This window comes from Salvelinus namaycush, chromosome 23, assembly GCF_016432855.1.
Source record: "Salvelinus namaycush isolate Seneca chromosome 23, SaNama_1.0, whole genome shotgun sequence".
Classification (NCBI taxonomy): Eukaryota; Metazoa; Chordata; class Actinopteri; order Salmoniformes; family Salmonidae; genus Salvelinus; species Salvelinus namaycush.
Genome location: NC_052329.1, coordinates 20,708,233 through 20,725,208, shown reverse-complemented (window position 1 = coordinate 20,725,208; position 16,976 = coordinate 20,708,233). Strand labels below are relative to the sequence as shown.

At 41.6% G+C, this 16,976-nt stretch overlaps 1 protein-coding gene across 1 annotated transcript; it reads left to right on the top strand.

Annotated features, from left to right (window-relative positions):
• The first annotated feature begins 3,567 nt into the window (after positions 1–3,567).
• LOC120018865 (junctional adhesion molecule 3B-like) lies at positions 3,568–15,923 on the top strand. Its single transcript, XM_038962084.1, has 9 exons — positions 3,568–3,731; positions 12,697–12,765; positions 12,868–12,981; positions 13,089–13,241; positions 13,811–14,013; positions 14,165–14,264; positions 14,696–14,828; positions 15,111–15,162; positions 15,317–15,923. The coding sequence occupies exons 1-9, from the start codon at positions 3,683–3,685 to the stop codon at positions 15,350–15,352; spliced, it is 909 nt and encodes a 302-aa protein (XP_038818012.1). The 5' UTR covers positions 3,568–3,682; the 3' UTR covers positions 15,353–15,923.
• The last annotated feature ends 1,053 nt before the right edge of the window (positions 15,924–16,976 follow it).

Here is a 16,976-nt window from a genome sequence, read left to right as displayed (position 1 = left end):
TGTACTAATTTGAGTTTGATGTGACTGAACAGCTGAGATCCTGAAATGGAGTCCCACAACCTACTATAGATCTCAAGGACAGTCATTATCTCCTCCACGCAATCAGAGGGATATTCTTTCTTTCACTAAGACATTTAAATCTGAGTGCGGGGCATGTTAATAGGAATGGCCCCAGGCCCCCAGTATTCTCTGAGAAAAACAAACTGTTCATAGTTAGGATATTTCTTTAGTCAATTCAGTCTGAACTCCTGCCAGGCCATAAAACCTCAAGGATTCCCAAGGAGATGCCACAAAGGTCCTGATCCATAAGGGGGAATCCCGCTGTGGACGATTGCCTAGCAACCCATATTAGCAACAGCTCTAAGGTGGACTAGAGCAGCATGATCACCTCAGCACATGACCATTCTACAAGATGGGGCAATGGGTTCATGGCTATATCTGTGTCATTTCTAAATGCCAGTATAGGCCTAGATATCAAATAAGATCAAGACGCATTTATTCCAAAGTCAATTTGGGAATATAGATTGATGCAATTATCCTCACTGAAGCCCATGGTAGCCCTTCACTAATATGAATGACATAGATTGATTGTTGAGAATAATGGGGAAGTCAGCAAGGCCTATCATCTGATGGATTTGCATATAGCCTATGAGTAAAGTCATATAAATCATAAAACTAATCCCCACTATAAACCATAGGTCTACAATAACACTGTACTAATCACTTATTAACCCTTAACAATATTATCTGACCTAAAGCCAATTCGCACAAGGGCAGATGATTTACTGGGTGTTGATTGAGACTACAGAGGAATTGTGCTGTATGTGGGGTGTGTTCGTAGTGACACATGATATAATGATTGAATGACAATCAGTGATGTTTGGTCACACACTGCCACCTGGTGTATTTATGAGAGAATGAAAACATGTGACCACATTATGGCAACAATAAATGTGGTTCTTCATAGCAAAATGTATCTTATTTTACAACCTGGTCTCATAGACTAGACGTAACATAGTAAATGTAAATCCGAGACACTCAAATTAGTATAATATGTTACGCTTGATATGGTTACATAAGACAGAAGGTTACTTAAAGAGGGTGGTTGGTCAGGGTGTATGGGTAGGCATATAACGCGAACGTCCAGCAACCCAAGGGTTGTGTGTTCAAATCTCATCAAGGACAATTTTAACTAATTAGCAACTACTTACTACTTTTTAGCTACTTTGCAACTACTTAGCATGTTAGCTAACTCTTCAACTAACACTAACTTTAACCCTTTAACCTAACTCCTAACCCTAACCTTAAACCCTAACCCCCAGCCTAGCTAATGTTAACCACTTAGTTAGCGTTAGCCACCTAGCTAACGTTAGCAACAACAGTGGAGGCTGGTAGTAAGAGCTATAGGAGGACTGGCTCATTTTAATGGCTGGAAAATAATAAATGGAAGAGAGTGAAACATCTGGTTTCCACGTGTTTGATGTGTTTGATATTGTTCCATTTATTCCATTCCAGCCATTACAATGAGCCTGTCCTCCTATAGATCCTCCCATAGACCCCTCTGGTATAGATATTACAAATTCGTAATATATTATACGAACTGCAATTCATAACATTTCATACGATTTTTAAATAGTAACATATCATTCAAAATGAATGATGGACATCCAAAAATTAATACATACACTACCGGTCAAAGGTTTTAGAACACCTACTCATTCAAGGGTTTTTCTTATTTTTATTTTTTTACTATTTTCTACATTATAGAATAATAATGAAGACATCAAAACTATGAAATAACACATATGGAATCATGTAGTAACCAAAAAAGTGTTAAACAAATCAAAATATATTTTATATTTGAGATTCTTCAAATAGCCACCCTTTGCCTTGATGACAGCTTTGCACACTCTTGGCATTCTCTCAACCAGCTTCTCCTGGAATGCTTTTCCAACAGTCTTGAAGTAGTTACCACATATGCTGAGCACTTGTTGGCTGCTTTTCCTTCGTGGTCCCACTCATCCTAAACCATCTCAATTTGGTTGAGGTCGGGGGATTGTGGAGGCCAGGTCATCTGATGCAGCACTCCATCACTCTCCTTCTTGGTCAAATAGCCCTTACACAGCTTGGAGGTGTGTTGGGTCATTGTCCTGTTGAAAAACAAATGATAGTCCCACTAAGCCCAAACCAGATGGGATGGCGTATCACTGCAGAACACTGTGGTAGCCATGCTGGTTAAGTGTGCCTTGAACTCTAAATAAACCACAGACAGTGTCACCAGCAAAGCACCCCCACACAATAACAGCTCCTCCTCCATGCTTCACGTGGGAAATACACATGCGGAGATCATCCGTTCACCCACACCGCGTCTCACAAAGACATGGTGGTTGGAACCAAAAATCTCAAATTTGAACTCTAGACCAAAGGACAAATGGGTCCATTGCTTGTGTTTCTTGGCCCAAGCAAGTCTCTTCTTCTTATTAGTGTCCTTTAGTAGTGGTTTCTTTGCAGCAATTCTACCATGAAGACCTGATTCACACAGTCTCCTCTGAACAGTTGATGTTGAGATGTGTCTGTTACTTGAACTCTGTGAAGCAGTTATTTGGACTGCAATTTCTGAGGCGGGTAACTCTAATGAACTTATCTTCTGCAGCAGAGGTAACTCTGAGTCTTCTATTCCTATGGCGGTCCTCATGAGAGCCAGTTTCATCATTGCGCTTGATGGTTTTTGCGACTGCACTTGAAGAAACTTTCAAGTTCTTGAACTTTTCCGTATTGACTGACCTTCATGTCTTAAAGTAATTATGGACTGTTTCTCTTTGCTTATTTGAGCTGTTCTTGCCATAATATGGATTTAGTATTTTACCAAATAGGGCTATGTTCTGTTTACCTTGTCACAACACAACTGATATACTCAAACGCATTAAGAAGGAAAGAAATTCCACAAATCAACTTCTAAGAAGGCACACCTAATTGAAATACATTCCAGGTGACTACCTGATTTGTTTTCGAATTTTGCATTGTTTAAAGTTGGAGATGGCCTATCATTCACGCAAAGTGATGAGACTGGGTGTGTATGTATACCTCCAGGATAATATGGTAACATGCATAGGCTCTCGAACAAATCAATAAAACCAAGGTCATCCAAAATTAACAGTTTTTAATGAAGCCAGAAACGCAAGTAGTTAATCTCAGTGATTGACAGAATGTAATTTATGATTGAGTTCCTAGGCGGATTCTCGGTTGAATTTGAACGCGCATCGGACAGTCCAAGCACTTTGAAACCAACGCCTACGGTGACATACAGCACCGCCCACCGGGCGAAATGGCGTGAAAAGAGTGTGTACTGTCTCGCACACCTTAACCTGTCATGTTCACATAAAATTACATTTGCATTGTTTAGTTCTCTGGATCAAAGCTGTGATATGTCAGAGAGGGATTACGGATAATTCATCTTGTTTGGCACATTAATGAAATTGCATTATAATAAAATAGATGTAAATGTATTTCCGGTCTCGGGACTTATCCGTCTTCCGCCCTGACGCCCTTGTAGCTATGGAAACTCGTCAATGGCAACATCCACCAGCCTGTTCACCCGTTTTGACCAGGGGCACCGAGTGTGATAGCTAGCTAGCTGGCTTTATGTGTGCCAGAATTACCGATCCATTACCAAGGTTTCAAGATGGCGTTACAACGACTGACGGCTGTGTTCATCCTTTACTCGATTCTCGGTAAGTTATTTTCATTTCCACTAAGATAAGGTGTAGTTTAACGGTACGTGTTGTGCATTACAATTTAATAAATCACAGCAATGCTTTGTTATGGAAATGATCGCGCTGACTAGACGGGCTTCCTAACATAGCTTGGCCAGGTCTGTAAACATGCTGAGGATGAGCCACACAATTATTAGATGGTAATTAATTAATTTATACATGCGTTATAATGACATTGAAACGCTCACACATTCCTCAGCAGTTTTTCCATTCATATTTAAATAAAGAGAGAACAAGTTGCACACACACTGCTTTTGTATCTTCTAACGTTGGGCTCTCTTCAACTGTCACTCAAAGTATGATGATGTCAACCGCTATTTCCATCCAGGCTGTCAGGTAGGCCTACAGTTCATTGTGTGAGTTATTTTTTTCTGGTAAAGTCTCTCTGCTACCGCACGGCAAGCTGTACCAATGTACCAAGTCTGGAACCAATAGGACCCTGAACAGCTTCTTGCCCCAAGCCATAAGACTTCTAAACAAGACTGCTAAATAGCTAATCAAATGGCTACCCGGACTACCTGCATTGACCCTTTTTTGCACTAACTCTCATGCACCGACTTAATGCACACACACTGGACTCTACCCACACACTCACAGATACTTACACTGACACCACAACACACACACATACAACATACACACACACTACATACGCCCACACACACATAACATGCACACACATGCATAGTGACGCCACACACACACACACACACACACACACACACACACACACACACACACACACACACACACACACACACACACACACACACACACACACCAACACTTTCATTCACCACATACGCTGCTGCTAGTCATCATTTTAGCCCTATCTATATGTACAGTACATAGCTACCTCAATTACATCGTACCCCTGCACATGGACTCAGTACTGGTACTCCCTGTATATAGCCATGTTAGTTTCTACTCCCTATATATAGCTATGTTATTTTTACTCATTATTTTTATTCGTTATTCACTGTGTCACTATTTCATATTTTTTTTAATGATCATGTCTTTAACTCTGCATTGTTGTAAGCATTTCAATGTTAGTCTACACTTGTTGCCTACGAAGCATGTGACAAATAACATTTGATTTGATAAAGTAGCACTGTGACAGCGGAAGTGCTTTCAGGAAGACTTTACTAGGACTATCTATGTTTTGAATACATTGTCTTCTGTCAACATTACTCCTGCGCTGCAACTACAGGTCAGAAAGATAACATTATAGCCAAGTCAGTCTCTGTGTGGTATTGACTGATCATTACAGTTTTATTCACATACTAGTCTACTGCATTTGGCCAGTTTTAATGTTGGTAAGTTATTTGGCTGCTTTTACAGTGGCTGTGCTGGAATGTCTGGGAAATTGCTTTTTTTAGATGGACTGGGTCAACAGCTTGTTTTTTTGTTTTTTTATGTTGTTTTCATATTTAGCTAGAAGTGCATAAAGAGAACTGTAGAACACCTATTTAACATAGAGCGCATTTCACTCAGGTTATAGCCTCCTGTCTCTATACTGTATGTATTAAAACAACAAAGGGATTAGAGAGAGAGAGAGAGAGATGTTCTCTAATATTCACCAACAACATATGCCACATTTCTATCTATTTTACTGTCTGACAACATTCCAGTTCTGATTAAATTCTTCACATAAACACATAGATCTCTTTCTTGATGTAGGCTACACAGTGTAAAGTTGGGCTTTCGGCTATGGAATGCTTTTATTCCAGGCACACAATAGCAAATCAGCCATTGTCTTCTTAATTAACCACAGATTCTCTCCCACGCTCTAAAAACTGTCTGGGACAACAAAGCCTCATGTAGGCGGGGATACAGTAAAGCTTGAACACCTAAAATATACAATGAGACAATAAGTGTCTGTCTGTCAGTAGGCAGCAAAAAAGGAGGAGAGTTAGGATAGAGACATGTAGTTTAAGCTATTTATAGTCTAGTAGTTCATATTATCTAAGTCTAAGTACATTGTAAAGGCATTGAAGGTTAATGAGTGGTTTTACAGGGATAGGCTGTCCTTGCTCTGTTTATCAGGGGAAGATTTGCTGGACACCTCTCCCCGTGTCTCTCAGGATGGCCAGTAACTGTTTGGTGTAAAAATAGCTCATGATGTACAGGGGTGGGAAAGTCAGCCGCAGAGACGGAAGCTGAGACCTAAGAGTCGAATCTCATCAGCATCCACAGCTGTGCTAATATGACTGTGTACTCCACTTTGGCAGGACCCATGTTTTCTCCACTCTCAGTGCTGGCTGACTTGGCTTTCATGTGCGATCATGAATTGTTAACCAGAGACATTTTAAATCAGCCGTGGAGTAGGGCTGTTGCGGTCATGAAATTTTGTCAGCTGGTGATTGTCAAGCAAATAACTGCCTGTCTCACGGTAATTAACCATTAATTAACATAAACACATTTAGCATATCCTGGCTTCCACACGTAGCCTACAAGCTATTGATGCAGACCTTTGGAACATCTACATTTTAAAAGTCTAATAAATCCATATAATATAGCCTATACCATCACAATAAATCCATTATTTATTTTAGACAGGCCTAAAGAAACATAATATGAAGAAAATGTAGTCTATTTCAGTCGGACCAGAATAACATACTCTGAGTTGTCCTTATGTTAGGTCCTGATCTGGCTATGCCATATGGCTGTGGGCTTCACTAGTTCATTTAGCAGACAAGATTTGCTTAGAATTCCGTGGTATCATTTTATAGTATGAAGAATACAATTGAACAAAGCTGAATAAAATAGAAAGGATATTTTCTCTAAATGATTTGAGGAAGTGTGCACATGCGGCTATTCTGTGTTGGGCGGTTAACAAAGAAACAGGTCCTCCTATATGCTTAATTTAGAGTTATTTATGCTACTTTAGTTGTGATACAAATGTTGGGCTATATGTTTAGATTTTAATACATTCTAAGGCTGCATGATGCGACTCTAATGATGATTTGAAAAAAGTTGCATGAAAGGCATGAGCTCTGGTTTGTTTTTTTGCGCAGGCTCCACAAACTTCATCAGTCTCTCATTCACAATTTGACAATCACTTGATAATGCTTCAAATTTCCCGGCAGCATCACCTTTGTGTGGCCTTAATTCCCCCTAAAAAAAATTATGTGTTTTGCGGCCAGTGACCGTTGTGCCCTTGGACTGAATATAATAATTATAATTCCCTTTTCCCGGCTGCGTGCTCGGAAGCACCTCTCACTGACATGGCTCTTTCAGATAGCTAAAGTCTTATTAGCCAATGCCCGTCCACATTTAATTTTTGTCAGCCAACAAGATGAGTAGGCCTAACAAACAGTAAAAGCACTAGCCTATGTCAATCTACAATCCCCCATAGTACAAAAGTTGACCTATTCTGTGCGAGAAATAAATATTCCAAACATAGTCTGGGACAGTTGTGGGATGCGATATATCCCAAATTAATAAAACTACTAGCATTAAAAATTTTTTTTTAAGGCAGATGCAACAGATCAGAATGTTTAGCTTAAAATGTTGATAAACTATTAGGCTATTTCTTCACATTAGAAGCGCAGCAATGCGCACACAGCAGTAGACTACACGCGCGAATGTTCCAAAATGCAATCAATTAGCGGGAAAACACCATGATCAAAAGTGAGCGCAAATGCGATTATGCATGTATTGCTTTTATTATAAAGATGCATTTTTATGGTGAAAATTATCTTTCTCAAACTCGAAACTCACGCTCTGCGTATATACAGTTGAAGTCGGAAGTTTACATACACTGTCACGGCCGTTGAATGAACTTGACCAAAGCGCAGTGTTGTGTGCGTACATATTCCTTTTATTTAGGATGACGCCGACAAAAACAATACAAAAACAACCGTGAAGCTAAAGGCTATAGTGCCACAAACAAAGACAACTTCCTACACTGAAAGGAGGGAAAAGGGATACCTAAGTATGGTTCCCAATCAGAGACAACGATAGACAGCTGTCCCTGATTGAGAACCATACCCGGCCAAAACATAGAAATACAAAATCATAGAAAACAAAAACATAGAATGCCCACCCCAAATCACACCCAGACCAAACCAAATAGAGACATAAAAAGGCTCTCTAAGGTCAGATCATGACAGTACCCCCCCCCCCCCCCCCCCCCCCCCCCAAAGGTGCAGACTCCGGCCGCAAAACCTGAACCTATAGGGGAGGGTCTGGGTGGGCATCTATCCGCGGTGGCGGCTCAGGTGCGGGACGCAGACCCCGCTCCACCACTGGCTCACCCCACTTTGGTGGCACCTCTGGTGCGGGGACCCTCGTCGCCGACCCCGGACTGGGCGCCCTCGCTGCGGGCCCCGGACTGGGCACCCTCGCTGCGGGCCCCGGACTGGGCACCCTCGCTGCGTGCCCCGGACTGGGCACCCTCGCTGCGGGCCCCGGACTGGGCACCCTCGTTGCGGGCCCCGGACTGGGCACCCTCGTTGCGGGCCCCGGACTGAAGACCGTCGCTGGAGGCTCCGGACTGGAGACCGTCGCTGGAGGCTCCGGACTGGAGACCGTCGCTGGAGGCTCCGGACTGGAGACCGTCACTGGAGGATCCGGACTGGAGACCGTCGCTGGAGGCTCCGGACTGGGGACCGCCGCTGGAGGCTCCGGACTGGAGGCCGTCGCTGGAGGCTTCGTGCCATCACTCCTCACTGGAGGCTTCGTGCCATGGATCATCACTGGAGGCTTCTTGCCATGGATCATCACTGGAGGCTTCGTGCCATGGATCATCACTGGAGGCTTCGTGCCATGGATCATCACTGGAGGCTTCTTGCCATGGATCATCACTGGAGGCTTCGTGCCATGGATCATCACTGGAGTGAGGAGACGTATGGGCAGTCTGGTACGTGGAGCTGCCACAGGGCTCACCAGGCTGGGGAGACATACAGGAGGCCTGGTTCTGGAAGCAGGCACAGGACTCACCAGGCTGTGGAGACATACAGGAGGCTTTGTCCTTGGCAGAGGCACCGGATACACTGGGCCGTGGAGGCGCACTGGAGGTCTCGAGCTGCACATCCCGTCTTAGCTTGATGGTTATCTTCGCCCTGCACACGCACTGGGCTGTGCAGACGCACCGGAGACACAGTGCGTAGAGCCGGCAGGGCTGGCACAACCCGTCCTGGCTGGATGCTCACCCCAGCCTGGCCGATGCGGGGAGCTGGGATGTAGCGCACCAGGCTGTGAACGCGCACTGGAGACACCGTGCGCTCCACCGCATAACACGGTGCCTGACCAGTACGACGCTCGCCACGGTAAGCACGAGGAGTTGGCTCAGGTCTCCAACCTGACTCAGCCAATCTCCTCGTGTGCCCCCCCAAAAAAATGTTTTGTGGCTGCCTCTCGGGCTTCCTCGCTAACCGTGTACGTCTTGCCGACTCCATTCTCCGGTATCCCTCTTCGCACTGCTCAATTGAATCCCAGGCGGGCTCTGGCACTCTCCCTGGGTCGACCGACCACCTCTCTACCTCCTCCCAGGTTGTCTCATACTCCTGGCCACGCTGCTTGGTCCATTGGTGGTGGGAAGTTCTGTCACGGCCGTCAAAGGACTGGACCAAAGCGCAGCGTAGTGAGCGTACATATTCCTTTTATTTAGGATGACGCCGACAAAAACAATAAACAATAAAAAAAACAACCGTGAAGCTAAAGGCTATAGTGCCACAAACAAAGACAACTTCCCACACTGAAAGGAGGGAAAAGGGCTACCTAAGTATGGTTCCCAATCAGAGACAACGATAGACAGCTGTCCCTGATTGAGAACCATACCCGGCCAAAACATAGAAATACAAAATCATAGAAAACAAAAACATAGAATGCTCACCCCAAATCACACCCTGACCAAACCAAATAAGCGACATAAAAAGGCTCTCTAAGGTTAGGGCGTGACATACACTTAGGTTGGAGTCATTAAAACTCGTTTTTCAACCACTCCACAAATGTCTTGTTAACTAACTATAGTTTTGGCAAGTCGGTTAGGACATCTACTTTGTGCATGACACAAGTAATTTTTCCAACAATTGTTTACAGACAGATTATTTCATTTATAATTCACTGTATCACAATTCCAGTGGGTCAGAAGTGTACATACACTAAGTTGGCTGTGCCTTTAAACAGCTTGGAAAATTCCAGAATAGGATGTCATGGCTTTTAGAATCTTCTGATAGGCTAATTGACATCATTTGTCAATTGGAGGTGTACCTGTGAATGTATTTCAAGGCCTACCTTCAAACTCAGTGCCTCTTTGCTTGACATCATGGGAAAATCAAAAGAAATCAGCCAAGACCTCAGAAAAAAATTGTAGACCTCCATAAGTCTGGTTCATTCTTGGGAGAAATTTCCAAACACCTGAATGTACCACTTTGATCTGTACAAACAATAGTACGCAAGTATAAACACCATGGGACCACGCAGCCATCATACCGCAGCCGAGACTCGTTCTGCCTCCTAGAGATGAACGAACTTTGGTGCGAAAAGTGCAAATCAATTCCAGAACAACAGCAAAGGACCTTGTGAAGATGCTGGAGGCAACAGGTATTAAAGTAGCTATATCCACAGTAAAACGAGTCCTATATCGACATAACATGAAAGGCTGCTCAGCAAAGAAGTAGGTACTGCTCCAAAACCGCCATTAAAAAAGCCAGACTACGGTTTGCAACTGCACATGGGGACAAAGATTGTACTTTTTGGAGAAATGTCCTCTGATCTGATGAAACAAAAATAGAACTGTTTGGCCATAATGACCATTGTTATGTTTGGAGCTAAAAGGGGGAGGCTTGCAAGCAGAAGAACACCATCCCAACCATGAAGCACGGGGGTGGCAGCATCATGTTGTGGGGGTGCTTTGCTGCCGGAGGGACTGATGCACTTAACAAAATAGATGGCATCATGAGGGGAAATTATGTGGATATATTGAAGCAACATCTCAAGACATCAGTCAGGATGTTATAGCTTGGTCGCAAATGGGTCTTCCAAATGGACAATGACCCCAAGCATACCTCAAAAGGTGCGGCAAAATGGCTTAAGGACAACAAAGTCAAGGTATTGGAGTGGCCATCACAAAGCCCTGACCTCAACCCTATAGAAAATTTGTGGGCAGAACTGAAAAAGCATGTGCGAGCAAGGAGGCCTACAAACCTGACTCAGTTACACCAGCTCTGTCAGGAGGAATGGGCCAAAATTCACCCAACTTATTGTGGGAAGCTTGTGGAAGGCTACCTGAAATGTTTGACCCAAGTTAAACAATTTAAAGGCAATGCTACCAAATACTAATTGAGTGTAGGTAAACTTCTAACCCACTGGGAATGTGATGAAAGAAATAAAAGCTGAAATAATTAATTCTCTCTACTATTATTCTGACATTTCACATTCTTAAAATAAAGTGGTGATCCTAACTGACCTAAGACATGGATTTTTTACTCAGATTAAATGTCAGGAATTGTGAAAAACTGAGTTTAAATGTATTTGGCTAAGGTGTATGTAAACTTCCGACTTCAACTGTATGCCAGGTAGGCTCTACACCCGTTGTAAAGCATATTCATGTGCTTAATTTTAAGAAGTTAATTTGCCACTTTGGTTTTTGATACAAACCAAAACATAAAGGCCAATGGCTAGGCTACATGAGGGGTTTGACTATGATTTGAAAAAGTCACCAAAAAATGGCATGCACTGTTTCTTGCCTTAATGCACATAAGCGTGTGATAATATAGCATTCACAAGTGATAGCTAATCTTGTCACACATCAGACTATTCTTGATTTAATCTTGTCTTTACATATACTAAATAATATATGTGTGACATTTTTATTTATTTAGAATGGACCATTATCATGCACCTGTTTCGAAACAGGGGCAGTGGGAAAAATGCACTACCGGTCAAAAGTTTTAGAACACATACTCATTGAAGGGTTTTTCTTTATTTTACTATTTTCTACATTGTAGAATAATAGTGAAGACATCAAAACTATTTAATAACACATGGAATCATGTAGTAACCAAAAAGTGTTAAACAAATCCAAATATAATTTATATTTGTGATTCTTCAAATAGCCATCTTTTGCCTTGATGACAGCTTTGCACACTCTTGGGATTCTTAATATTAGGAGTTTAGAAATAAATATAGTAGGCCTAGCCTATAGAAATGTTGCACAACATGAGCTCATGGTCTCCCATGAAGTGTTTGAATAGATTTTCAATTACATTTACATTGATGTCAGAGTGATTAGAGGGACAATAGAGTGCTGAGTACCAGGCAGTTAGCATGTTTGGTATGTTTCTAATGACCATCAGCAGCATCAGAGCTTGGAGAAGCCTAATTACCGTGACTAAACGGTCACATGGAATTTTACTGCCATCATGACTCGTGACTGCCGGTATGGCGGTAATACGGTCACCGCAACAGCCCTACCGCAGAGTGCTTTTATCTGTCTGGATTATACCTTGGAAGTACTTTATACACTCGGATGAATTGTGCTCCAATACATTACAGTCTGTTTTCACCCCTCATTTGGAGTCCTTAACACCGATGACGCCGACATAGAAGAAGGGACTGTTTCCATTACTCACTGTGTGTTCCTTTAGTAACTCTTAGGCCTCCCTAAGTATATCTCCCAATTAATTAATTTGAGTGTTTTGTAGAATTAGAAGTAAAGAAACATCACTGACTAATATTGAGACTTGTGCTCCCGTCGAGATGTGCTCCACTTGCCTCTTATATATATACACGAGAAATGCTTCCGGAGATATGGTTAATCCTGACCCTAAGGTTCTTTCTCACCCTCTCTGTAGCGATAGGCCTACACCTATTGACCCTCTAATCTGATCTGTTTAAAAGGGCATTGTCCTGGGATGAAAATTCTGAAGCTTGTCAATCAGCTTCTTTTTTCTCACTTCTTTTTTGTCTTTTACAGGCTACATTCCATCACGTGGAGTAATCCTCCGAACCACAGACAAGACTGTGTGGGCAAATGAATTTGAACGTAAGTCACTGAAACACTGACTCATTCTCTCAGAATAATTTTTCAGGCTCTTCTGTTGTCTGTCAGTGTTTTGACATTGTAGTATCACCGTTTTCTTCCCAGCTATTGAGTTGACCTGCTTGATAGAGTCCATCTCAACAAACAACCCCAGAATCGAATGGAAGAAAATCAAAAACGGTGTCCCTAGTTATGTGTACTTTCAAAATCAAATTTCGGGTAAGATGATTATTTTTTAAGCACTTTACCAATACCAAATTGGCCTCAGAACTGTTATTATTCTCAAGTGATTGAGAGGTTGGAGTGTGTTTTTGCCTCTCTATTAGGGGACTTGGAGCACAGAGCCCAGCTGATCCAGCCAGCCAACCTACTGATCCTCAACACCAGCCGTGCAGACACTGCAGAGTACCGCTGTGAGGTCGCTGCCATTGATGACCACAAACACTTTGATGAAATTCTAATCAGTCTTGCTGTCAGGGGTGAGGACGTATTTTCATATTCCTGTGTAAAGTTTTAAGCCTGTAGTAGTTTGCTGTGTTTTTTCATTGTTGTTGTCTATTTCTAATTATAAACTGGGTGATTCGAGCCCTGAATGCTGATTGGCTGACAGCCGTGGTATATCAGACCGTTTACCACGGGTATGACAAAACATGTATTTTTTACTGCTCTAATTATGTTGGTAACCAGTTTATAATAGCAATAAGGCACCTCAGGGGTTTGTGGTATATGGCCAATATAACACAGCAAAGGGCTGTATCCAGGCACTCCGCTTTGCGTCTTGCATATGAACAGCCTTTAGCTGTGGTATATTGGTCATATACCACACCTCCTCGTGCCTTATTGCTTAAGTATAGACTGTGGTATGTGCTCCTTCTCTCTGTAAATAAACTGTTCCATGGGTGCCGTAGTATGGCCTCTGCCCTTAGCCTATGTGTATGTGTGTCTTACGGAGCAGTTGGGATAAAGTGGAAGTCGAATTCCAGTTGGACCTTTGTGTACAATTAGACAAAGAAATCTTATTTTTCCTCTTCTTCTTCTGTCTATGCAGTAAAGCCTGTGGTGCCCAGGTGCAGTGTGCCTGTGGCAGTGACTGTTGGCACGTCCTCTGAGCTGCGCTGCCTAGAGAACGAGGGCTTCCCTGCCTCACAGTACCGCTGGTTCCGCAACAACGAGGAGCTTCCCCAGGACCCAAAGAGCAGCCCCAAGTTCATCAACTCCACCTACTCCATTAATGCTGACACGGGTGGTCTGGTAAGGAATCAATGGGACTGGGAGGTCGAAAGGACACTAGCTATATGATTATCAAGTTTAATGAGACAGTAGATCCAACTGTTGGATGATGTTAGTACAAGAGAAAAGCTGTATGATCTATTGGGGTTGATTTTGGCGTTTTTCCCTGCAGAAATTCCTCAGGATGAGGAAGGAGGATGCGGGGGAGTATTACTGCCAGGCAAAGAATGAAGCTGGACATGCACAGTGTCCCGCACAGCTGATGGAAGTCTGTGAGTAGGCCATGCTGTACTAAATACCCAACTGACATTCTTACCGCGACTATGTATTATGTTTAAATATGTCAGTGTGTCATACCGCTGCCACACTGAACATACCATTGTGCGTTACCAAACCTGCTAGTGAGTCACATGCATCTACTCTAGTGCACATAAATCATAGTGGTTGACATGGACATGCATTCCAAGGTCATTCCTTTAAGTCAGGGTTCCCAAACTTTATTATATTATATTAGAAATATATCTGATTGGGCTTCTTGCAGTCTACAAATGATTTGTAATTATGTTCCGGCACCCTGACCATCCGCTCAAGAAAACAAATTGTCCTGCGGCTGAATCTAGTTGATGATCCCTGCTTTAAGTTGTTTAAATTTGGGTTCATGTCACCCAGATCTCATCTCAAAATGCCCTGCTTGTATTTTCAGATGATGTCGACATAGTGGGGATTTTTCTGAAGGTGTTGGCGGCATTGGCCGGATTCACTATTGTGATGGTGGGGGTTTATCATGCACACAAACATGGCTGCTTCTCCTCCGGCAAGGATCACACAGGAACCAAGTGAGTAGGGCTATGTAGTTTCAAGTTTCAACGTTTATTTGCCACATGCACAGGATACAACAGGTGTAAAAGAGTACAGTGGAATTCTTACCTTCATGCTTCATTCCAACAATGCAGTGATAATAATAGTAATATAGATAATAACCCAAGTACGATATAGGTTGAATGTACTGTACAGGGCTTTTAAAGCTGGACCAGTTTAATAGTGACATGCTATGTGCTGTGAATTGCTTAGTAAGTCTTTGTGTGAACATTAAGGATTTTTTTGTGTGTGTGTTTTAGCTACAAACCGCCAGCGGCAGATGATGGTGTTGAATATGCCGAAGCAGATGAGGTGAATAAAATTCACTTAATTCTGTTTTCCATATTCTATATTATTATTGAGCTAAAATGTAATCACAATGTATTATTCAAAATGGCAAACAAAAATAGATATCAACTGCAGGTGGATGTATTTTTTTAATAATTGATATTCCCATTTCCATCAGGGTCACTTCCGGCACAAATCATCATTTATAATTTGAAATCTGAGATAGAAGACCGTCAAGAGGGGAAACACTGAAGAGGAGACACACTGAAGAGGAGACACACTGAAGTCAAAAGTGCATCAAATCCCATAATAGGGCTTCGTGTGAGAAATTTGAGCTGTAACATTGCACATTCTTTTTTGGTGCGCATCAACAATTAACCTACAAGCTTGCCAAAGTTATCATCTTGAAAAAGATCAATCATTATTTCAAAATTTCTGATAGGCAATTGCAACGTCATGTCCCTGTTAGTACACTGTTTATTTTTTTTGTAGCACAAATATGTTTTTCCTCAGTCGTTAATGTAACTACAACTACAGTACGATTTTAAAGCTTTGACATTTGAACTTCCACTAACATGTTCATCTAAACTGATGCTGGAACATTCCCCCATACTGTTTTTGGACAATGATTTTTGACTTCCAAACATTTCTACAAAATATACCAAGCCTGTTTTACAAAAACAGCCTTGCATAGCCTCTGAATGCAAGATGGACTGGTTTATGTTATTATGAAGGAAGGTTGTGTCAATATATTTGTTAATATATATATACTACCGTTCAAAAGTTTGGGGTCACTTAGAAATGTTCTTGTTTTTGAAAGAAAAGCACATTTTCTGTCCATTAAAATAACATCAAATTGATCAGAAATACAGTGTAGACATTTTTAATGTTGTAAATGACTATTGTAGCTGGAAACAGCTGATTTTTTTATGGAATATCTACATAGGCATACAGAGGCCCATTATCAGCAACCATCACTTCTGTGTTCCAATGGCACGTTGTGTTAGCTAATCCAAGTTTATCATTTTAAAAGGCTAATTGATCATTAGAAAACTGCAAAATGGATATGTTAGCACAGTTGAAAACTGTTGTTCTGATTAAAGCAATAAAACGGGCCTTCTTTAGACTAGTTGAGTATCTGGAGCATCAGCATTTGTGGGTTCTATTACAGCCTCAAAATGTCCAGAAACAAATAACTTTCTTTCCATCAATTTGATGTTATTTTAATGGACAAAAAACTTGCTTTTCTTTCACAAACAAGGAAATTTCCAAGTGACCCCAAACTTTTGAACGGTAGTGTACATACAGTCAGTGAGTGGGGCATGTATAAAAAGCTGATAATCTGTTACATGCAGAGTCAACGGGCACAATGAAACAGTCTGTTGTGCTTAATAAAGCCAACTAACTTTATTCTCTGCGTTCAGAATAACAAAGAAACATATTACAGTTATACAGTATAATCCCAGTATAATACTGCAATTTAAGATGTATTATGAGTATATCAAGTAATTATGATTTTTTTTTCAGAGTGCCGTTTCTGTTTATAAGTAACCTTCTGTGCTTACTAATTACCTACTTTATGAATATTGGACATATTGTCCAGTTTTGACTCACAATTAACTGTATTTTCTTTATGGACACAACATACAATATTAATGGATGTACAGGCAATACAACTTTGTTAGAAAAAAAATGTCTACACATACATTTTTATCAGTAACAATACATCATAAGTATTAAACAATGTTTCAAATTGAAATTGTTAAAAATTACTTTTTGAAACATTATTGATATAGTTATTTTTTCATTGGTATTCTTTGTTTATAAAATAACACTAC

What these genes read in the sequence shown, in the direction of transcription:
- LOC120018865 (XM_038962084.1), top strand. Translation starts at nt 3,683, where the DNA reads ATGGCGTTACAACGACTGACGGCTGTGTTCATCCTTTACTCGATTCTC. An exon ending in CATCCTTTACTCGATTCTCG is followed by an intron (nt 3,732 to 12,696) that starts GTAAGTTATTTT and finishes TGTCTTTTACAG; the next exon opens with GCTACATTCCATCACGTGGA. An exon ending in CGCACAGCTGATGGAAGTCT is followed by an intron (nt 14,265 to 14,695) that starts GTGAGTAGGCCA and finishes TTGTATTTTCAG; the next exon opens with ATGATGTCGACATAGTGGGG.